General features: G+C 46.3%; 1 protein-coding gene across 1 annotated transcript; it reads right to left on the reverse strand.

Moving 5' to 3' along the window:
• Positions 1-1,286: 1,286 nt before the first annotated feature.
• On the reverse strand, positions 1,287-22,058 carry LOC147618762 (mRNA-decapping enzyme-like protein). The gene is made up of 8 exons (XM_086773800.1): positions 21,786-22,058; positions 19,801-19,841; positions 19,670-19,719; positions 19,426-19,570; positions 16,058-16,114; positions 15,756-15,879; positions 15,207-15,635; positions 1,287-1,658 (listed from the first exon to the last, which is right to left on the reverse strand). Exons 1-8 carry the CDS (start codon positions 21,951-21,953, stop codon positions 1,596-1,598), a joined length of 1,077 nt encoding a protein of 358 aa, XP_086629926.1. The 5' UTR covers positions 21,954-22,058; the 3' UTR covers positions 1,287-1,595.
• Positions 22,059-23,253: the final 1,195 nt, after the last annotated feature.

Raw genomic sequence — 23,253 nt, forward strand, 5'->3', positions numbered from 1 at the left:
ATTCTTGTTTCGTGTTAATAAGCAATCAAAATGATGGTTTTGTACTTTAATCTTATGTTATCCATAAAGTCGTCTATATTCTCTCGTAATTAATGAAATTAACGATGCTAATACTAATCTTGTAATTAATCCACATAAGTGACGTAAACAAGTATATACATATAAAAGAATTTTCATATTGCAAGTTTAATGTGCTTAAAATTTTATTTACAATGTTTTAAGAGTTTAAAATTTTAAACTATTTTGTTTAACAAAGTGCTTAACGATGACCATGAGAGATTGTTTTTTAAACTTTTTTGGCACTTGATATGTTTTCAACTAGTGTTTCATACTCTTGAGTATTTCCCTAATAGGATTTTCTTCAAAACATTTAGGTTAAGGGAGATTTTTTTTAACAAAAGTCCTTAGAAACTGTTTCTTTACAAGACTATAGCTAAGAATGATTTGTGGACATGTTAGTGTCGTGTGAATATGGATCGATCAACAAAAGCTTGTATGATTTTTAAATTTACATGATTAAAAGCCAAGGCCTTCGTTCTTCAATATGTGTTTCCATTGGATAAGCTAACCACATCATGGTTCATGTACTCTCAAATCTCTACATCTACCTCACAAAGCACAGCTCTCCAAGCATTCTAGTTTTATATATATGAACCGAGATAAATACATGTCTTCTTTGGCACATAAAAACAAAGCAACTATCATCCAAGCTTATGGGAGCGAGTAGTATGAATAGATTAATGGAAGCATGGTGCTACTTAATAGCACCTTGGTACATCATTTCACTATCCTAATAACTGAGTTTAACTTATGCCTGAGACCTTTTTCCTCCTTCCAGTTATCGAATCAAAGCCATGTATTGGCTACCTTTGGATTGATGATGTTGAAGACCAACATGTCCAAGACTCCAACGTCTCAAAGAATAGACAGATCAATGTAGACCATGTATCCAACGTCCAATGTCACATATGCCATGGTGACAATAAACTAAAAACTAAAAACCTGGCAAAAACAGGTTCAACAATATGGAACCAGTGAACACCCCAAGCTCTATCTATATCTATAAATGACACATCCCATTAGATCATTCATATTGGGAAAGTGCCAGTTAAGATGGCTTCAGGCAGAATTAAGCCTTTGGTTGATGTATTGCATGTTCAAGGCATGACAGAAAATTTTGATTTGATTGTTCAAATCATTAATATAATTTGCAGGTCAAGTTAAGCTCATCTCGATGCTTTGTTACATGTATTACACACGGCTACAAGATGATTGCAAATGGCCAAAAAGTGGAAGAATGTTGTTCAAATTGGATACAAGAAGATAACTCCTTAAAACCATGCATACAATATGGGCCATAATACAAATCCATGATGACTGGAACAAAAAGGTGTACTGCATTCAACTTTGTGCCATATGACTAAACCAAACCACAAGTGTCCTTGAAGAGTATTCATTGCTGTTACAAAGCCATGGCACAATCATAAGGCCTCAATCTAAACTCTCTATAGAGAATCACCCCCAGGCTTGGACTAAAAAATATACATAGCAATGAAATGCCAAAAACAAGACAGCAAACACCACCATACAAGAAGTTATGTTGACAATCGATGTGCCTTCAACATTTCCTCATAAACCATGTCAATAAAACTGTCATTCTGCAGCAAAACCAAAAAAGAAAGGATAAGTAAAAACTTCCCCACCCTCGATAGTAATGGCAAGTGAAAATTTCAGTCAAAGACTGTTATGCAAACTACTTCAGAGGAGGGAAAGCTGAGCGCTTAGTGCCTTGTGCTTTTATTTGGGACAAACGACAATAACTAGGAAAAACAGCTGCATGACTTCATGATTCAAGGGTCATGCAATGTCTTACCTGAAAGACGGAACATATACATACAAGTTATTGCACCAAACTAGAGCCCTTTCCTCCAAGGTTTCTTTATGCATGCATCTATACATAAACACAAATGCATACCATAGGTGTCAAACCTAGGTGTGTTGGCAAGGTCCCAACCCAATTTTCACAATTCTGTATAGGATGAGACCTATGAGGTCTCCACAGACCACGCCCCAAGGATCATCTAACCCAAAACCAAGACCCTACTGAGGTTTCATAGACCCGACATCGTCATGAGCATCACATGACCGCGACGGATTGTGGCTAGCAACTCACCACCCAACCATAGGTTCAATGCCTCGACCCCCCCCCCCCCCCCCCCCCCCCCCCCGAGCCTTGGGTCTTATTGTCGCGAGCCTGCTTGTTACCAATGGCCCCAACCTAGCATCCCATACCACTAGGCCAAACCACCCACCTTGCAGCTCCATGGTAAACAACCCTAGCACAGACCCTAACACAACTCACTTGTCATACCAAACGGCGCCTTGCATTAGTTGTCGGCAAACACTAGTCCACTTAATGCACAAACAAGTCCTAGTGCCATGTACTTCCAGTACTATATTCCAGCCACAAGATCTGCCCTAGCCAATTCTCATCTAAGACTGAACGGAAATTGTGCTTTCACACAACCAGTAGATACTCACGTCTACTTTAGGGCAAGTATAAAACTCCCCATCAACTTCTGCATATGTCCCATGTCCTTGAAGAGCGTGAAGACAACATACGTCTTCCAGCTACTTTTCACCCCACCAAATTGGAATGAATTTAAAGTTCTGCAAAGGTTCACGCAATGCCATTAATAGAGATCCTGAAGGACGATGGTCATAACATATTCACCCCTAACATGTCCATGGGTTACACCCCATCGAACAGGTGGAAAGTCAACATGACTCCAAAGTTTTGGAAACCCCATGGAACTGCGTCCACCATAGGGTATCTCTAACTATTGTGAGATCCAACCACATACACAAAATCAATGTATCAAACAATCCAACCAACAGAGTGGTCTAGACATTCAATCTAAGACTTGAGAAGTTCAAAACTTCTCTCTCTCATCTACAATTCCAAGGCTACCTCATGCATCAATATCATTTGGACATCACGAGAGAGAGTGATGAATCTTAAAACTTGTCACCCTACGAGTGATATGCCAATGCTCAGACAACCAAGGAAGTCCCTTATCTTGTTGTCACTCACAGACTTGCACTGCTCTCACAGTTATCAGAGGTTAACCATGCCAAAGCATAGAGTGTCCCAGACAAGAAACCTACGAAGCCTCACATGCCAACACACTTTGACATCTCATACCACCTCGGAACACACTCTCGCGTCCCATACCACCAGAGAACACCCCACATAAAACCCTCGTTAAGCATGATCATAGGTGGAATGGCCAAATTCCCCCCCCCCCCCCCCCCCCCCCCCCCCCCCCCCTGTTAGAAGTCATCTCCTGTCCAGTTCTATACACCAGGGCCTTTGTTGTGGGTGTCCCCGCCCTTATGAGGTGTTTTCCCATTTTTCCCCACTCTCCGTATTTTTCCCCCATTTTTTCCCATTTTTTCTGAGGCTTGGGAGGGCTGCCAGGTGATGCCAGGAGCACTCTGAAGCTGGCCGACTGGATCTACATCAGTCGTGGGCTGTCAGAGTGCTGGCCGACTTGTTCTGTCTAGGCGGAGGCATCTGTAGCTGGCCGACTGTTATTTTCAGCAGTCGTGGACATATTCCTCAGTCGTGGGCTTTCCTGATGCTGGCCGACTGCCCTCTAGGGGAGTATATATAGCTCCTCAGCCCCCATGCCTTATTTGTATCATATCTCGGGATCTTCTTGTGTATATAGAGCAGAGTTACACGCCTACATCTGTCTCTCTCTTGTGCTGTTTTTCTGCCTGCGTTTTTGCTTTTGCGCTTGTGTTCCCAGGCTTGGTCATCATCTCCGCTGCATATTCTGACATGGTATCAGAGCCTAGGCTCTAGATAGGTCTTGGGATTTGTGTGAGCAAGAGGGGGCTGTTTGATTGGTGGACTGTTTTGGGCTGATCGGGAAGAGGAGAAGCAAGAGGAAGGCGGGCTGATTTGCTGGACAGCCACTTGCAGGTATCAGTTCTTCTTTGTTCCCACCCACCCACCCTTTTCAGAGTACATCCCTGCTATGGCAGATCTGTTTGAGATGGCCGAGAGACATGTGAAGATCCCGACACTCCCCACGTTCCCGGTGGACCGTCAGTTGGACGGGAGCAACTACGGCATATGGAAGGTGATGATGGAATCCGTTCTGGAGTCCTACGATCTCGCCGATTTCGTCGTTGTTGGTGTTCCACGGCCGGAAGTAGAGGAAGGGGAGTTACCGTCAACCCGAAAGGACCGGGAGGCCCAGACGCAGATGTGGGATCGCGTCAACGCCAGGGTCCGTTCGTTTATTTTCCTCAACTGCACACCACAGGTAATCAATCATGTAAAGCACATGACGCTGGCCAGAGGTATATGGCAGCATTTGGCCTCACTTTACAACAGGGTATCGCCCATGAAGAGGATTTCCTTGGAAGTACAGATGCGGGTTATGAGCCCTGCAAAGTCGTCGACGATGCGGGAGCATATTAACAAGCTGCAGGCTCTTCAGCAGGAAGTTCTCCAGACTGGGAAGGAGATATCGTCAGAGGACATGGCCATAACGTTGCTGTCACATTTGCCCTCTTCGTACTCAGCATTCTACTCGTCGTTGATTACCAGTGGCAGGCTCAGCACCATCACGTGGGAGGAGCTTGTGCCCATGGTCTTGGACCAGGAGGAACGATTCATGAACCCTCCTCAGGGTGGAGGTTCGGAGGCCTTTACTGGCCAACGGTCGAAAGGCCGTAACTCGGGCAAGGGGAAGGCTTCATCGGAGAAGTCTTCTGAGAAGATGTCCGACGCTGACCGCGAGAAACTGAAGGCAGAGAGGACCTGTAATGATTGTGGCGAGAAAGGCCACTACTGGAGGCAGTGTCCCAAGCGGAAGACCGAGAAGGGTGAAGACTCCTCAGCAATCACGAAGACTCCGGCTTTTGTGCACCTGGAGGTGATGGACACCGATGTTTCATTTTCTTCAGGCAGGGAGGAGATTGGAGGACTCTCCGCAACGGATACTCGGGAGTGGATTCTCGACAGTGGTGCTTCCAGGCACATGACTCCTTCCCGTTCCGGTTTACAGGATCTCTGCAAGCTTTCTGGTCATATTCTTACTGGGGATACGTCCACTATCCCAGTTCACAGTGAGGGCAGGATGGAGATAGTTCCCGATGGCAGAGGGGGGAAGCATTCCTCCCCGGTGTTGTATGTTCCGGCACTTGGTTTTCATCTGTTGTCAGTGCATCAGGTTTGCAAGACTGGCGTACGGGTGGAGTTTGATGAGCATTTTGTTGCTCTCCGGGACAAAGCAACAGGCCAAGTGGTTTGGGAAGGTGGAGTGGAGAATGGAGTTTACAGGCTTTCAGCACTCTCTCTCCCAGGTCCTCAAGATTGTGATGAGTGGCAGTGTGGTAATAGCTACTCAGGTGTGGATACGCTGCAGGTGCGGGCTTTCCGAGACCAGGTGGTGGATAGCTTGCCAGTAGATGGCAGCCGTTGGCAGGAACTTTCCAGTACTGATGTTGGTAGTTCTTGTGTTCATGAGTCAGAGGAAGCTGAACAGGTCACTTATGCTCTGATGTCTCGTCGTGTTCGGGACATAGAACTTCCAGTAGTTGAGGATGTTCTTTCCACGGGGACCTTTCGGAAAGCCAGGCAGGTGACAGGTGCTTACTTGCAGAAGGAGGTGGTTTCTCCAGGCTTTGTGGTTCCGGATTCAGAGGGGGTGGTTGACAGGTTTCATCAGGCTTCCAGGACTTGTTTGTGCACCGTAACAGGTGTTGATCCTTGTGAGCAGTGTGATGTCTCGGTGACTCAGAAGCTGTATGGTTCATTGATCTGGTTGATGGACACCGGATTGGACGGGAGCTTCCTGAGGAGGCGGTTGAGCTCTTGGTTGCAGATGTCTCTTTGGGAGGCAGGATTGCGTTTCCTGTGGTTTCTGCGACATGCGAAGGATCAGGGACTCTTGTACACAGGAGGGGGATTGTTGGATGGAGTCCGACTCCACGGTTGGAGTGACTCGGTTTGGGGAGGAGATCCGGACACGAGGAGATCTACTTATGCCCCAGGAGCAGTTTTACGGAGCAGGAGGAGGTTACATTGCAGGTTTGGGCTTCCACTGGAGGAACCCTTGGTCATCCAGAGGCACTTTGTTCGTGAACAGATTGTTGCTGATGATATCTTGCTGGAGTTCTGTTCGACGGAGGACAGTACGGTGGACCTCTTCACGAAGTCGCTCTCAGGATTTGCTCAGGCGGCACCCTAGCTCCCAGTGGTTGGTCACACAGCCAGGAGCTGAGAGGGGGTGTTAGAAGTCATCTCCTGTCCAGTTCTATACACCAGGGCCTTTGTTGTGGGTGTGCCCGCCCTTATGAGGTGTTTTCCCATTTTTCCCCACTCTCCGTATTTTTCCCCCATTTTTTCCCATTTTTTCTGAGGCTTGGGAGGGCTGCCAGGTGATGCCAGGAGCACTCTGAAGCTGGCCGACTGGATCTACATCAGTCGTGGGCTGTCAGAGTGCTGGCCGACTTGTTCTGTCTAGGCGGAGGCATCTGTAGCTGGCCGACTGTTATTTTCAGCAGTCGTGGACATATTCCTCAGTCGTGGGCTTTCCTGATGCTGGCCGACTGCCCTCTAGGGGAGTATATATAGCTCCTCAGCCCCCATGCCTTATTTGTATCATATCTCGGGATCTTCTTGTGTATATAGAGCAGAGTTACACGCCTACATCTGTCTCTCTCTTGTGCTGTTTTTCTGCCTGCGTTTTTGCTTTTGCGCTTGTGTTCCCAGGCTTGGTCATCATCTCCGCTACATATTCTGACACCCCCCCCCCTACAACCCAGCCTTGAATTTCTCTCTGAACAACGTCAAACCTTAGTTCACCTTGAGGGTCAATCTAATCCATGCAAAGTCAAGGATGAAAGATACCACCATGTCCCTAGCTCCTGTAGTGAGACGCACTCACACCCCAATCCGTGTCCCAGGCTCCTGTAGTAAGACGCACTAGCTATCTATAAGCTATGTGAAAACCTCAGCCCATGCATCCTAGATTATGAGCATCACCACAAGACTCCCTAACTCGACATCCTGTCCTCGGTTAAGTCAATACCCAACAAGATTACCTGCCACCTACCACCCAATGCCCATCCGAATAACACCAAGAGTTTCATGGTGAGCTTGGTGTGATCTCTTCATCACTTTAGAAAGAACTATCCACTCATGTGGAAAAGTAAGAGCATGCAACCAAATTAGATTCCATCACGGTTCGGCAAAGACCTCAAAAAATTAAGTACGGTTTATACAAAAAAGTATGTGAAAACAAGCGCACAACTTCGGTTCTCTGAAGTTAAGACCATTGAGCCATTCTTGGACCCACCAATGTGTGCAACTTCCGACTTGAATCCCTCTTAGCAAAGCCTCCTAACACCACTTGACAACCCCAACGGTAATCGGTTGGCGAAGGCATGCAGCACCCATCCAACTGGGCCCTAACGCTATCCTCCCCTCAAAGGATCCTCGATAACACGCTCAGGTTAGTTTTCCAGCCTTTCTTCTGGTGGTGGGTAAAATCCTAGCCATCTTGGTGGCTTCACTTGCTCAAAGTCATCATGGCTAATCAACTCCACGACATTACTGCTAGATGTCTTCACAGAATTGCTGTCCACTGACTCCATAAATCTCCAGTACACACGAAACGTGTGTGCTAACTCGGAGAAAAGTACTGATAGAAAGGAAATGGGTTATGAGCCGGAATGAAGTGAAAGGTTAGAGAGAGGATTGTAGGGTGGATGAGAGGACTGAAGCAAAGTTTGCAACTCTCGGAGATAAAGAGGTTCAAGATGGCATACTTAGATGTCACGCAGCCTGGATGTATGAGCCAACAAGAAGGGAGAGACTGAATTTATAGGGGAATGAGTTTAAATAATCACACTTGTGTAACATGCGGAAGCTTCGTGATCAAAATCAATAACTTCAATGCTCAGAATTCAGCAATCTTTCAAGACAAATATAACGCACAAAACTGAAGTAGATGTGCAGAAAATAGAGAGAGAGAGAGAGAGAGAGAGAGAGAGGGAGAAGAGGACACAATATTGGGTCCCAAATACCCCCTGTAGGGCCCCCACCACGAATGGTGTATTTGCTTTATTAGTATGATGCAAATCAGAAAAATAAAGACTGAATCTTGACCTTCTTGGCTGAGATAAATCTCTGCCCTTGACCTTCACCCCTTGCATTAGCTTCTCCTTGGCTGTCCGGGCCCCTTGAGTAGCTTCAGCACTTTGTGAACAATGAGATGCCTTCATTGTTTCTTGGCTGGAGTATTTATACTCCCCTTAGCATCCAGTCGGCCAGCTTAATAAAAGCCTAGGTCTTTAGCAATAATATGCTTTCACACTATGCAACCTGCTGGCCACTCTGCGCATGCCTGCTGGGACAGTGCCAGGCTGCTGGGCAGCCCTGCGCATGGGTGTGGGACTGCCCCCCACACCTGGCCGACTGCTGGGTAGGGCTTTTAGCCCTGTCGGCTGCCTGTCCAGAAGCCCTAGGGCTGGCCGACAGCCCTTCCAGCCCATGCCATGGCTGGTGGGCACAGCCTGGGCCCTCCTGGCCCCTTGGGGGTGGTTCTACATCTCCCCCATGCCCACACTAAGAGTGCAAATCTTCGCACTGGGGTAGCCCTATGGGCTGGCCCCATCTCTACATGCAAACCTACATGCCTACAGAGGTCTGGCATCCAGTTGCAAACTAGATACACAGAACATCTGACATCATTCCAGAGGGAAACTCGCAGCACGGACTGCCACTGCCTCATGTGCAGAAGGACAATGCACACCTGACCTTGGACGCATAGAGTGGAACCTTGGCTAACTCGTCCCGGACTGGGCTCACATGGTACCAGTTTTCCACTCCAGGTCCTGCACCTTCTTGTTCAGATATGTCCATGTGGCATCCAAGTGCGGGATGCGCGTGACAACTTGCTTTAGTTTTTAAAAGCTTAAGCTTGAAAATAAGCCCCCTCCCACTTCAACACACAAAAAAAAACTCACTTATCCTGCTGCTTTTGTTGAACTCACGCTTTTTCCCGACCTAATACTCATGCCTCTTTTAGCTTCTTTCTCCCACATGGCCCCCTACATCTCTATGTGTGCATCCAACCTCTACGCATCCTCCACCTTTTCTCCGGTCCCAATCATCTATGCGACTTGTCTGGCCTGCCGATGCTGCTGAGAACTCTGGCTGCGCTGCCCAGGCTGCTGCCCACTGCCCAACACACTGCCGTATTGTGCGGCACCCCTGCATGCCCTTGCCTGCATACCTAGGCACCCTATATGCGAGGGTTTTGCCATCCCAGGGTGCCTTTGTGCCCTGCAGACCTGGGCGCCCCTCTAGCTGCGTCTCTTGGCTGGCCTGGGAACCCACATACCTTGGCTAGCCAGCTTACCCCTCCTCTTGGCTGGCCTATCATGGCCACCTTGGGGCTGGTCTAGCCACCCTCATGGCTGGCTGCCTACCATACATGCAAAACTGCCTCTGATGTGTGCAAACCTGCCTCGTCCGACTGCCCATTCTTCTGTGCGCATCACGGCCCACATAAGCCTAGCACTCTTGCTTTTTGCCTTAGGCTGTCGTGGCTTTCCTGCACCAAGGGTGTCTTCAGCCAGCATACCAAGGGTGCTTTTTTACTCTCTTATGCACATCCATGCTCAGGGCTCTTGCTTTTCCTCGACTCTCCCACACATCGATGTGGCGAAACCAACCCGCATGAGTGTCAAAGTCATGCAGCAGCAGCACACACACCACCCTAGGGCACTGAGCAATGTCGATGGTGTCGGAATACGCAGCGGATATGAGACCTAAACCTGGGAGCACACGTAGCAGGACTCTGTGCTGAAGACGAGCAAATGCAGGAGAGAACCACCAGCCTGAATCTGAACACAGAACTGAGCGTAGAAGAGCAAAAGCAGAAGAGAGAGAGAAGCTGTAGAAACTCTGCTATATACAAGATCCAGTACAATGGAGTATGGGGGGGGGCAAGGCCAATATATATAGCCCTAGGCTATTGGTCGGCCAGCCCAAAACAGGCCAGCAGCAGCCCCATATGCTCACGACCAGAAAAAACATCAGTCGGCCAGGAAAAGCTCAGTTGGCCAGTACTGAAAACAGGTCGGGTAGCAAATGTCCAGTCTGCCAGCAGAAGACAACAGCCGACAGCAAAAAAACAGCCCTCCCACATCCAGCAAAACTGGGAAAACACCATGGAAAGTGGGGAAAATGGAGACACCTAACTGGGCAGGCGCTGGGCACACCCACAAAAAAAGGCCCTATTGTGTAATGTACAGACAGGAGATGACTGCTAACACCCCCTCTCAGCTCCTGGCTGTGGAACCAACCCCTATGAGCTAGAGTGCTGCCGGAGCATCACCTAAGGTAGAGCCTTTGTAAAGAGGTCCACCGCATTGTCCTCCGTCGAACAAAACTCTAGCAAGATGTCATCAGCAAAAAACTTCTCACACAAAGTGACTCTGGATGACCGTGGGTTCCACCAAGGGAAACCCAATCTCGCCAAGTAACCTCTACAACCGCACCACCTTGCAAGCAGCACCGCACGCAGCCCGGTACTCTACCTCTGTAGACGACAAGGCAATAGTTGGCTACCTCTTGCTACTCCATGAAAAAGCTCCTAAGCCAAGGGTAAATTCATAGCCTAATGTAGATCTCCTCGTGTCTGGATCTCCTCCCCAATCTGAGACACTCCAACCGTGAAGTCTGACTCCATCCGTCGTTCCCCATCTAGTGTCATAGAAGAGTCCAAGATCCTTCGTACCCTACAGATACCACAAGATCCACAATCTTGCGTCCTAATGAGTCTTCAAAGGCATCTGCATGAATGAGCTCAACAGTCCCACCGAGAAGCTCAAGTCCAATCTAGTGTTCAGCAACCAAATCAATGAACAAAGAGGCATCAACCTACTCACAAGGATCATCAACTGTAACTTTGGTATGCCAAGTCTTGGGAACCTGCTGAAGACCATACAAGGCCTTCCGGAACCTATAAACCACCCCCTCTGAACCCGGAACCTCGATGCCTGGAGGCTACTCAACATCCACCTCCTCCTGCAAGTCACCATATGCCACTTGCAAGACTTGGCTACAAGTCCCCTGGGAAAGAGCTTCCTTAACTGTAGGAGGCTCTGTGTCCCGAATGATATGAGACATCAAAGCATAGTTTACTTTGTAAAGGCTCTTCTGACTAACGAACGCAAGAGCTGGAGTGTTCTTGCCTACTACCATCATCTGGCAAGCCATCCACCATCTGGTCCCGGAAAGCCTACCACTGCAGCGTATCCACACTCAAGTGGTCATGACGAAACTGCCACACATCACCTGACTGAGAACCTGTAAGAGAGAGTGCTGAGAGTTTGTAGATCCCATTCTCCACTCCGCCTTCCCATACAATCTGGCATGTTACTTTGTCCTATAGAGCAACAAAATGCTCATCAAACTCCACCCATACGCCAGTCTTGCAAACCTCATGCACTAACAACAGATGAAAACTAAGAGATGGGACAAAGAACCTGGGAGGAATGCTTCCCCCCTCTATCATCAGGAACGATCTCTAGCCTGCCCTCACTGTGAATAGGGATAGTGGACTCGTCACCAATTAGGATGTGACCTGCATGCCTTCGAAGATCCTGTAACAACTCTCGGGAGAGAGTCATGTGCCTAGAAGCACCACTGTCAAGAATCCAATCCCGAGTGTCCCTGTGGTGAGTCCAACCGCCTCCCTACTCGAAGAAGATGAAACGCCAGTGTCCATAATCTCCAAGTGCACAAAAGCTAGAGTCTTCACGATTACTGCTGAGGAATCTGCACCCTTCTCGGTGCTCCGCTTAGGAAATTTCCTCCAATAGTGGCCTTTCTCGCCACAATTGTTACAGGTCCTCTTTGCCTTCAAGGCGTCACGATCCAAGTCGGGCTCCTACTCAAGACACTTGTCCTATGAACACTTCCCTTTGCCCTTACTGCGGCCTTGCGACCACTGGCCAATCAAGGCCTTAGAACCTCAACCCTGTGGAGGGTTTGTAACCATAGGCACAAGCTCCTCCCATGTGATGGTGCTGAGCCTGCCACTCATGATCAAAGAGAAGTAGAAAGCTGAGTACTGAGAGGTCATATGAGACAGCAAAGTGATGGCCATGTCCTCTAAAGATATCTCCTTCCCAACCTAAAGAACCTCCTGCTGTGAAGAGCCTGCAACTCGTTGATATGCTCCCGCATCATCAAAGACTTTGCAATATCCATCACCCGCATCATGGATGATACCCTGAACACACTCAGGCATTGACACGATCCCACAACTCTGCCTAAGCCTCCCGTTCTTTTCGAGTAGAGGGTAAAAATTCCCTGTCCGGCAACTCTGGCTATGGAACACCAACAATAATGAAATCAGCCAAGTCATAAGACTTCGATACAGACTCCATCATAACCTTCCAGATGCCATAGTCGGTCCCGTCCAACTGTCGATCCACCGGGAACGTGAGAGTAGGAATCTTCACGTGCTTCTCAACCATCTCAAGCAAGTCTACCATCTCAGAGGGGGGAGGCCACCTGGGGCTCTGATACCATGTCAAAATACGCAATGGATATGAGACAGAAACCTGAGAGCACACGTAGCAGGACTCTGCTGAAGACGAGCAAACGCAAGAGAGAACCACCAGCCTGAATCTGAACACGGAACTGAGCGTAGAAGAGCAAACGCAGAAGAGAGAGAGAGAGAGAGAGAGAGAGAGAGAGAGAGAAGCAGTATAAACTCTGTTATATACAAGATCCGGTACAATAGAGTGCGGGGGGGGACAGGGCCAATATATATGGCCCTAGGCTGCTGGTCGGCCAGCCCAAAACAGGCCGGCAACAGCCCCATATGCTCACGACCAGAAAAAACATCAGTCAGCTAGGAAAAGCTCAGTCAGCCAATACTGAAAACAGGTCGGGTAGCAAATGTCCAGTTGGCCAATAGAAGACAACAGCAGACAGCAAAAAAACAGCCCTCCCACATCCAGCAAAACTGGGAAAACACCATGGAAAGTGGGGAAAAATGGAGACATACCTAACTGGGCGGGCACACCTACAACAAAGGCCCTAGTGTGTAATGTACAGACAGGAGATGACTACTAACAGATGGCTAGGCTCCCATCCCCTAGCCGTTGCTCCCCCCCAAAAACCCGACCGAGGAGATGTCTATGACAAGGTGCCACCACACCCTATATATGGCTCTTCGACTTCCCATGCTCTTGCATATGGGATAATCCACCACAACTTCTAGTCATGCGATAACCCGAGAGTAGCTACGAGAATTGCCGCCTCCAACACCCTCCTTCAATTCGAGCACCTCGATCAAACACAGGTTAGGATTGCCCACGACCACACAGGCCGAGCTCTGATACCATGTCAAATTCATGGAGCAGTACAACACACACCACCCTAGGGCACCGAGCAACGTCGATGGTTGGGCTCCCATCTCCTAGCCGTTGCTCTCTCCCCCCCCCCCCCCCCCCCCCTCAAAACCCAACCAAAGGAGATACCTATGACAAGGTGCCACCACACCCTATATATGGCTCTGCGACTTCCCATGCTCTTGCATATGGGATAATCCACCACAACTTCTAGTCATGTGATAACCCAAGAGTAGCTACGAGAATTGCCACCTCCAACAATGAGGAGGGTATTGTTACGTACATCCTCTATGTCTCGGGTTCTAGCACTTGTCAAATCCAAGCTCTAATACAAATATAAGATCTCCACAGACCACGCCCAAGGATCATCTGACCTAGAACTGAGACACTAACAAGGTGAGGTTGCTTGGTACCGATGGCCGCAACCTAGCCTCCCATACCACTAGACCAAACCACCCATGTTGCACCTTCATCACCATGAGGTCTTGCACGCCCCTAGTAGCGCTCCTATCTACCATGTGGATACCTCAATGACTCATAAGTGCCCCCAACATCATTTAGATAACTTGGCTATTGTTGGCCTTTGCTTTATTTATAAGCTTTTAGCCATTATTATCCCTAGGCTATTAATTATAAGCTCTTAGCCAACCTAGACCTCATCTTGTTAGTGCCCTTACCAGGTCCCCACGCCCCTGATAAGCCCTTAACCCTAATCTTCTTAGGTTAGTACACGTCCCTAGCACTAACCCCGGGTCTCTCGAGACGTAACAAGACCCCATTGAGACGTTTGCATCCCAACTTCCAATGCCCATGGCAACAACATTCAGTTGTTGAGTTGGAAATGCCACATCACATTAAGATTGGCCTTAAGAACAAAAGATCCAATGAAGAGATCAAGAGTACCGCCGTAAAGCACAACTGTGCCATTTCCATTGTGGTGTACCTTCAACCAACACACATACATATAGCATTCATACCTGTTTTCTGTAAGCATTCAGTACACATGCACATTATGTGCTGTCTAGGGTAACTACAGGCGGGTGTGGTGCCACCTGTGCGCACTATCTAGTCCATCTAGGGGGCTCCTCAAAATCCAGTGGTTTGTAAGGTCGTCGCTTGGTGCCTCTCTCCTGTACCGCATAGAAGAAACTTGTGATAGGAGGCTGTGAGGTGTCCTCAGTCTAGGCTTTTTTCTCTTTGAGAAGGAGATCTCTGTGTCTGCATAGCTCCATCAGGAAAAGCCCCAGGCACTGTTGGTCCAGGATGTTCATAACCTGGATAGTGGTGAAATCTCTCCAGAATCTTATAATACATGTGCAAATGTAATGCTCCTCCATCTCAAACTCCCAGGTGGCAAAACTATATCTTCTGTCCTCCCTTTACACTCTCCCTATCTCCACTCTGAGACAATGAGATGAGACTCGGAACTGCCCAATCGCAATCCACATGAGATGGGACGTGTCTATGCTGGTATCCAGGTATCTGATCGCAAGAAAAAGTCCCAGTGGGATTGCATCTTCGGAGGCAGCTTGGAAGGTGCAAACCCTGTGATGTGGGTGTGTAGACGGAGGTGGTCTTTTGAAGACATTAATATATATATATATATATATATATATATATATATATATATATATATCTCAATCACACACACACACACACACAAAAATAAGTATCAGAAATTTTATAACTCAGCATGATGGTCTTTCAGCCTGTTTGGAGAAAGTGTGGAGGGGTGAGAAGAACAATACCTGTACCAGTCGGAAAAGTGCATCACGAACTCCCTCCTTGCTGAAAACTGACCTGATAGGCAAGGTTAGAGCTGGTGCTAAAGATAAAGGAGGAGTTGGTGGAGGGAATGGCTGTAGTAAAGGAGCCCCAACAGATGGCTGCAATGCAGGTGGAGGATGAAGTGTGGAAGGCTGAGAAGAAGGTAAGGGAGGTGGCACATAGAAGTAAGGCTTTAAAGGAACTTCTGAATTGGTGTTTCCTGTCTCACCCGCTTGTTGATTTGTTGATGGTGGTAACGGTGGTGGAGGAGGAGGAGGAGGTGGCATTGCAAGTGCCGGAGAAAACATAGGCATAATTCCGATAGAAGGATGTGAAGACGGATGCATAGCAGCAGATGATCTTACACTTGGAGAAGCTACAGATTCATGGGCACTGACATGCAAGGCATTCTGCAACAAAAGATTGTAGTTTATAAGGCAGCTATAAAGGCAAGTAGAAAACACAATTGACGCATTCTGATGATCTTCTTGCATCCTCTCTCACTCATGGTGTGTGTTCAGCAAATATACACTGAAAAAGCGCTCCAAGGGGTTCTCAGCGGCTCCTACAGCAGCAGATGGTGCTGGCGTTGGTTCCAAAGGACCTTCAACAGTAGCTGGTGTTGGAACTGCTTCTAGCTCTTCAAATTCATCCCTGCTCCAATCCAGCAGCCAAACCAAAATGTTTGCAGTAGGCAAGCACATGCAAGATCAAGACAATAGAGATGCTACTTTCATGCAAATTTCTGAGCCTCCTATTACAGCCCAGTTGTAAAGAACAGAAAGCCATAATACAGTAATGGAAATTGCAAAGAACGGTGTCTTTGATTAACCTTTGAGGAGAAAACACCTGTCGATTTGGGGGAGTCTTGGAGTAGGCATTTGAGATCCTGCAAAATGTGGTGAAACTCTAAGTGGAGTACAACAAACCATGCAACATTTGAATGAGCATGACTACACAAGTGATAATATTGTAAAGTAGAGTATTACAAAGGAACCCTCCTTCTCTGCTCGACTTTGGTGCTGATGTCTTGAAAGCATGTTTTTGAGACACTAATTTGTTATGAGATTGCAAATAGTGCCATACACATTGTATGGGCTAATCCCCCATTCTCAATAGCTTGTGCCATTGTTTGGAGCCAAGTAAACCCAGAAAACACATAATCTAGTCCTGGAATCACCGGTCTGGTGACATCTTTCCTGTCTACTCAATAGTTTTCTTCAACTAAGACAAGAAGCCATATATACCAACGTCAGGTTTTTCAGTATTATTCTTTCATGAAGTTTGGTGTGTCTGCTTTCCTTGTATGATTATCTCAGTGCTAGCTAGGGAGCTTGGGCAACATGACTCCCTTGTACCCTAGCACAAACCAAACCCAAAATTGAGTAATCGGATTCTTACCTTGTATCACTCTCTTGGAATATAGTTATTCCTAAAGAGGAGGGTCGGCCCTATTCCAGACCTAGTGTGGAGTACCGTGTCATTTATGTGTTGGGAGAGAGTGATGACTTGTTGTCTAAGGTTATTCTCATTAATGGTTATTTAATCACAAGATTAGGGCTCATTAATCCATTGTATTCCTAAAGAGTTACCTTGTATCACTCTCTTGGAATATAGTTATTCCTAAAGAGGAGGGTCGGCCCTATTCCAGACCTAGTGTGGAGTACCGTGTCATTTATGTGTTGGGAGAGAGTGATGACTTGTTGTCTAAGGTTATTCTCATTAATGGTTATTTAATCACAAGATTAGGGCTCATTAATCCATTGTATTACAACTTGCACAGGACGGCCATAGTACTAAGTAGCCTTCGTACACCCATTGGTTCAACATACATGGTCTTTAGATAGACCGCCTCCCCCCTTTTGAGTTTGCTTGGCCTCCAGGTTCTTGGATCTCCACGCCCAAGAGATCAACCGCATCGGCCACCTAGACTTGATATTAAGTACACACTCTCCCGAGTGTGATGTGGACATGCTTCTACCCATTGACCAACTTAGAGGTCAAGTACTATTAGACATCATCCCCTTCTGCTGACTTCCTGTTTGGTGTCCTATTTTAGCCTCTAGGGCTGACCATGTTAGCTAGTGGGGCTGATCACCCCTCACATATTTTTCCCATATTTTATCCCCACTTTATGGAGTCTTTGGCACTTTTTCCCTAGTCATGAGCTGGTCCGCTGCCTAAATCTGGGCATATATATAGCCAGGCATATGCTCACTCTTTTTCATTGCTTAGCATTCTTCGCTGCAGTCCCTCACATACGAGGTCTTCTCCCCTCTTGCTCAGGACATGTATTCTTGGTTGATGATATTCAGAGCAGGTTTACACCTGTGTTTCCTCTCCATCTCTCTCTCTCTCTCTCTCCTGTGTTTCCACTTTCCCTTCTTCCGTTCTGCATTCTATCATGGTATCATAGCACTGGTGAAGAACAGTGTTGGATGCTCCCTCCTCTCCCTCCTGCGTTTTTGCGTTTTCAGTAAGGTGGACAGATCTGCGTTTTTTTGTCTTAGGTTGCTGCAGGTCACCTTCCTCTTTTAGGCACTTCTCCATTGCAGCCCGTGGTCATCCATAGCCGGTTTGACCTCCTGAGACTTCCCCCTCACCTGTTTTCTGCTCTGTTTTTAGGGCTACAGCACCTAGAGTTCTGCATTTTTTCTTCAGGTGGTTTTCTACAGCAGATTGCAGAGTTTTTCAGCATCTACCTCCCTATAGTGTTTGGCGGCCTGTTTTGTACAAGACATCAGCAGCATACATGATGCAGTTTTTTTCTATAGGTTGTTTCTTCTGATGCTGTTTGCTGCTCTAGGACTTGATGGTACCATATCTCTTCTGCTTTTCCAGATTCAGCCCTATCTACTGCCCCACATACTTCTGCGTTTTCAGATTTGCAGCCATAGTTGCTGCGTTTTTCTGAATTGATTCTGCTGGTAGCTCTACCTCCACCTGGGCTCCTTCCGTTGGACCCAAAGGTACCTTCTCTTCAGCGTTTTTCCTCATAGGAGGTGTGGACACTGGTTGGCCTGAAATTTCAGGTTTGCAGCCCTCTGGTTGGATGCGTTTTCTTCTCCGGAGGACACACATCACTTGCAGAGGGTGTTTTGTTTGGATTGTGGCTTTGGAGGCAGTTTGGTACTTGAGGAGGATATTGAATTTCTGATTTCAGTCAGCGTTTTGCTGATTTTGGAGCATCTATACCTGTGTTTTGTTCCTGGCCTTCGCGGTTGCCCGGTTTCTTCATGTTCCTTGCCTTCTGTTGGCAGTGGAGTGCTATTCTTTGCTGGACAGCAATGTTTTGGCTGCGTTTTTGCTTCCCACATGAGTTTTCTATACTCCAGGGAGGGAGTATAGAAAACGTGGGGGGGGGGGGGGTAAACGGGGTGCAAGCGCCATCTCCAACTACTTCACTTAAGGATTAGTTTCGGGAGCTGTTTTTGTATCTGTGGAGACTTTCTATGACGGGAGTTTATTTCGGAGGAGAGTAGTGATCTTTTCAGAGATCCTGAGTAAAGTTTATTTTGTCCGAGCCTGTGTTCTTTGCAGTGTTTGCACAGAAAGGAGAGTGTTTTGCCTGTGAGGTGTGATCCTTTCACATGGATCACTTGTTTGTTGCTGATTCTTGGGGCTTTGTTACCACTGCAGTTTATATTCCTGCTTCCCTTCCTCATTGTGAGGAGTCTACCTCTGCCTCTCTTTCTGATGCTTCTGAGGATGCCCCTCCCCCTGCCCGTTCTGCATTTGGTTTGCTGCAGTGTGCAGGTTTGTTGTTTTGGAGGATGGATTTTTGGACCCAAAGGGATGCTTTGGATCCGTGGTTGCTAACCGTGCCTAGGGCACAATGGTACTTCCAGAGTTTTTTGGATTTGGATTAGAATAAAGTTGGGCTTGTACCAGTCCGACGACATCTTTTTTCAAAGGGGGATGTGGAGTCCTTTTATCTGGCGATGCCCACCTCAGTGGAGTGTTCTTATGTACAGCTTTGGGCAACTCATGGTACGGAGTTTGAGCAAAACTCCATCTTTTCTATAGTCTTTACATCTTGTGATGCCGACCTTTTCAGAGGATGCTTTTGTACAACATTTGGCAACTCTTGTTACAAAGTTTGCGCAGATAGACTCAAATCAAGTGCAACCACAGCAATTTTGGCACATCTTAACAAAGGTATCAATCAAAATGGTTGAAATAAATTCAGAGAATAACCACCTTGAAAACAGGCTAGCAACCTCTTCACACTCTCGGGAGTTATAGAACCAAATGCCATTGACCTCTTGAGCTGCATTGCGATAAAGCAAATATGGTACTTGTACCTCACACTCAAAACCATCAAGCAGATCCTCCACCAGATTCTCTACAAGAAAGATCAAACCCTCAAGAGTTGATAAGACAAAGTGGCAGGGTTGACCACGCCCATGTCAAATAAATAACCCAAGCCTTCAAACCAGCATACCTGTGCTCCGTCGATTCATAACAATGAACTGAAAACGAGGTTTGGTCCTCCTGCAACCCGACTCCAAAGATCAAAATAATTAGACGTCTCATTCACACCCTTAGCATAGACAAATGTAACCTGAAACTCACCTTTTGACAACAAAAAGTGACCCTTCCACATCCTTTCGGCTCTTCAGAAGACAGATTGACAAAAAGTCAAGTATTCAGCTTGTAGGTACACTCTCTCTCTCTCTCTCTCTCTCTCTCTCTCTCTCATGATCCATGAAAACATAAGCATGAGTACATATGATGCATGAATAACTGGATCTCAGGGACACGAAAAAAAAAACATCTACCAAAAAAAGGGCCCGTAACTTCTCTCTCTCTCTCTCTCTCTCTCTCCCTCTCTCTCTCTCTCTCTCTCCTACTACGAGAATTATTCTCTTCCAGGATGGATTCGGCCCCCTCTCACAGGTAATGCACTAATAGGATGAGAAATGTTTAGGCATGTATTTTCTGGAGCTTCGCCGTTACAAAGTGGTCATGCTTAGGCAGCACTCCGAGAGACTGCATCAGAGAGGCGCCTTCCAGACCTTTCTTTGGATCACAGCCACCTACTATCGTGGCCCAGCAGAAGCACCAACAGGACCAGCCATGTACATGACAGCCTATACGGACACGTAATCCTCTGGCCCCACATACAGGGTGTCAGTACTGAACACGAGCGATCCTTTCCAAGAGCCAGACGTCCCAGATCTCAGAAGCCTCATCCCTTCACCCGATCCACGATCTCTTTCGAGTCTCGACAACATAGCGAGCTCCCATCACAGAGGCAAGATGCTATGGCTGCTTTGAGTTCTATACAGAAGGAGGATGGTATCACTGTATGACCACACACTGTCACCATGTCGCATCACATGGTTACTTTAGCTTATGTAGCTAGTTTTGTTCAGTTGTTCTTTTCCTTGGTTCAGATTGATCATGGATATTTTTTGGTCTCATAGACCCTCTGGGTCTTTTGAAGACATTAATCTCTCTCTCTCTCTCTTGAAGTGGCTAGTGGAATTGCCCTTGGGTTGACATGGATCCACCTCGGTTCAAGTCTTCCCCGTCGCTTGGTCTCTCTAGATCATTAAGTTGATGTTAAGCCTCTCTCTCTCTCTCTCTCTCTCTCTCTCTCTCTCATATGGATTTCTGTAAGGATCATTGTTACACATTAATACGGATGAGAGATTGAACCCCAAATCCTCCCTACGCGATCATTTCCTGCATATAAATACAGATAAATCTATTCAAAGGCCTAATTCCTACAAAGACATATGGCACATGCTTTGAGAATTGCTGCTGATAGATCAGAGTTCAATCACATCGCTTGCAATGTAGGCTCCATTGTCTTTGAGATTTTGAACACCGATCAGCAGTGTTTGGGCCTCTTTCTTTTCAAGATGAGAAAGCATAGGTACGGTCTAGTAAGGGCCAGAGAAACCATTGGACAGTCACACAGATACAGTCTACAGAAACCATTGAACACTCAACACGGCCTCCTTACCCTTCTCCACCAAGTTTGTAAAGGATTGCAGGCAGAGAGCAGAGGAACCTTATATCCTTGAGCAACGGACAAGCCCTAGGATGTCCCATGATGATATACAGATGCACCCCCTGGAGACTCTTTTCCACTATAACTCCACATTCAACAATCAGATTCACGGAGGATGTTGCCATCAGAGTGACAGGGACAAGACATCCAAGGCCCCACACTACACAACCTCGGAACAATCATAAGAAGCTATCCAAATGCACCACGGTAGATTCCAGATTGACAGACAACTGAGATATCGTAAATCAAAACAGCCCTAATTATATGAAGCAGCAGAGAGTAAACCCTCAAACATGACCAACGCAGTTGACAAACCATAACGAAGTAAATCCTGATTCAGCAAACATGTCTAATGCAGTAGTGAAGCAGCAGAGAGTAAACCCTAACTCAGGAAACATGTACTACTCAGTTGACAGATCCTCGCTCTATGACGCAGTAGAGCAAACCCTAATTCAGCAAACATGTCTAATGCAGTAGAGAAAACCCTAATTCAGTTCTTGTTTCAAACCCTATAAAAGAAAACAAAAAATGAGCTTACCCATTGGCATTTGTCCACATCGAAAACGTAGAGAGTGACGTGCCCGGCTGTGATGAGGATGTCTTCGACATGGTGATCCATGCGCTGCAAGACCGTGAGGTTGAGCTCCCAAGTGCTCTGTTGGTTGATCAATCGCCCATTCTGCGCCATCTCCGAGCTCCTCTGCATCTCTGCTAATTGAATAAACCCTAAACGATGCTCCTGGTCAAGACGCCCACTCCACCATGGGCAAAATCTGTCCTTGTACAAGTACACCCTCTCTTTCACAAAGTTCCTCTTTACATATATATATATATATATATATATATATATATATATATATATTATATTATATTATATATATGAAAATCCTTCAATTTCCTAGACTTACAAACAATTCTTTTCTCCTTCTTTCTTCTTTCTATCCCATTTTTTAAACGCGCTCTCTATCCCATTTTTTAAACGCTCTCTCTCTCCACCAATTCTTTTCCTCTTCTTTCTTCTTTCTATCCCATTTTTTTAAACGCTCACTCTCTCTCTCTCTCTCTCTCTCTCTCTCTCTCTCTCTCTATACCTCTTGCCAAGCATATGCATCACCTTTTAAAGGAAGCACACAATACACAAATAGTCTATAGTCTAATTGGAAGCCAATAACTTTAGCAATATGTTTTGTGCTTTATGAAACCTTGAATCAACATTGAATGTTATTCAAGAAAAACTTGATTAATTAGTTTAAGTAAGGATATAGCTAACATTTGTGTGTGTGTGTGAAAGGAGGGGGAGGGGGCGAGGTGTCAATTGTTTATTTTTTTTAAAACCATGGCAAATTCATGGACATCTAGTATAGTCCTTGGTTGTCTACTTATGAATATAGTTAATCCCATATTTTATTAATCTACTTTAAAGCACCCCAAGATGTAGTAGGGGACCTTAGATTAAATTAAACAAATGTTTAATTAATGGGATAGAGATATTGGCTATTTATTAGGAGCTATTATGAGAGAGAGAGAGAGAGAGAGAGAGAGAGAGAGAGAGAGAGAGCTTTGTCCATCTAAATAATTGACCTAGCATATCACCCAATGTCCTCTCCCACTAATGTAAGATTGTATTTATGAGTTCACCTTTTTTTTATTATAATCTAAAGTTGTCTCAACATATGCCAAAATTTAATTCAATTATTATTCTAGTAACGCTTACATATAGATATTGTTATTCGCGGTCCACCACATCTCATCAATGCATCTAATCATCATAAACCATTAAAACTTGCTTGGTGGAGATCACAAGTTTCAAGCAATCATTTTTCTCTTTTATTAAGTTTACTTTCTATCATCTATAAGGCTGGTCTTTTTTTATACCTACTAGGCATACTTTATTAAGTTTACTTTCTATCATCTATCATGCTGGTCTTTTTTTATACCTACTAGGCATACTTTATTAAGTTTACTTTCTATCATCTATCAGGCTGGTCTTTTTCCCATAGCTACAA

The sequence above is a fragment of the Cibotium barometz genome, chromosome 34 (genome assembly GCF_041138505.1).
Source record: "Cibotium barometz isolate CiBa-2024 chromosome 34, ASM4113850v1, whole genome shotgun sequence".
Classification (NCBI taxonomy): Eukaryota; Viridiplantae; Streptophyta; class Polypodiopsida; order Cyatheales; family Cibotiaceae; genus Cibotium; species Cibotium barometz.

Excerpts from the sequence above, each read along its gene's own strand:
- LOC147618762 (XM_086773800.1), bottom strand. The coding sequence starts at position 21,953 with ATGCAGAGGAGCTCGGAGATGGCGCAGAATGGGCGATTGATCAACCAA. Across the intron at positions 19,571-19,669 it reads TATGAATCGACGGAGCACAG|AGAATCTGGTGGAGGATCTG; the intron begins GTATGCTGGTTT and ends TCTTTCTTGTAG. Across the intron at positions 15,636-15,755 it reads CCTTGGAGCGCTTTTTCAGT|AATGCCTTGCATGTCAGTGC; the intron begins GTATATTTGCTG and ends CTTTTGTTGCAG.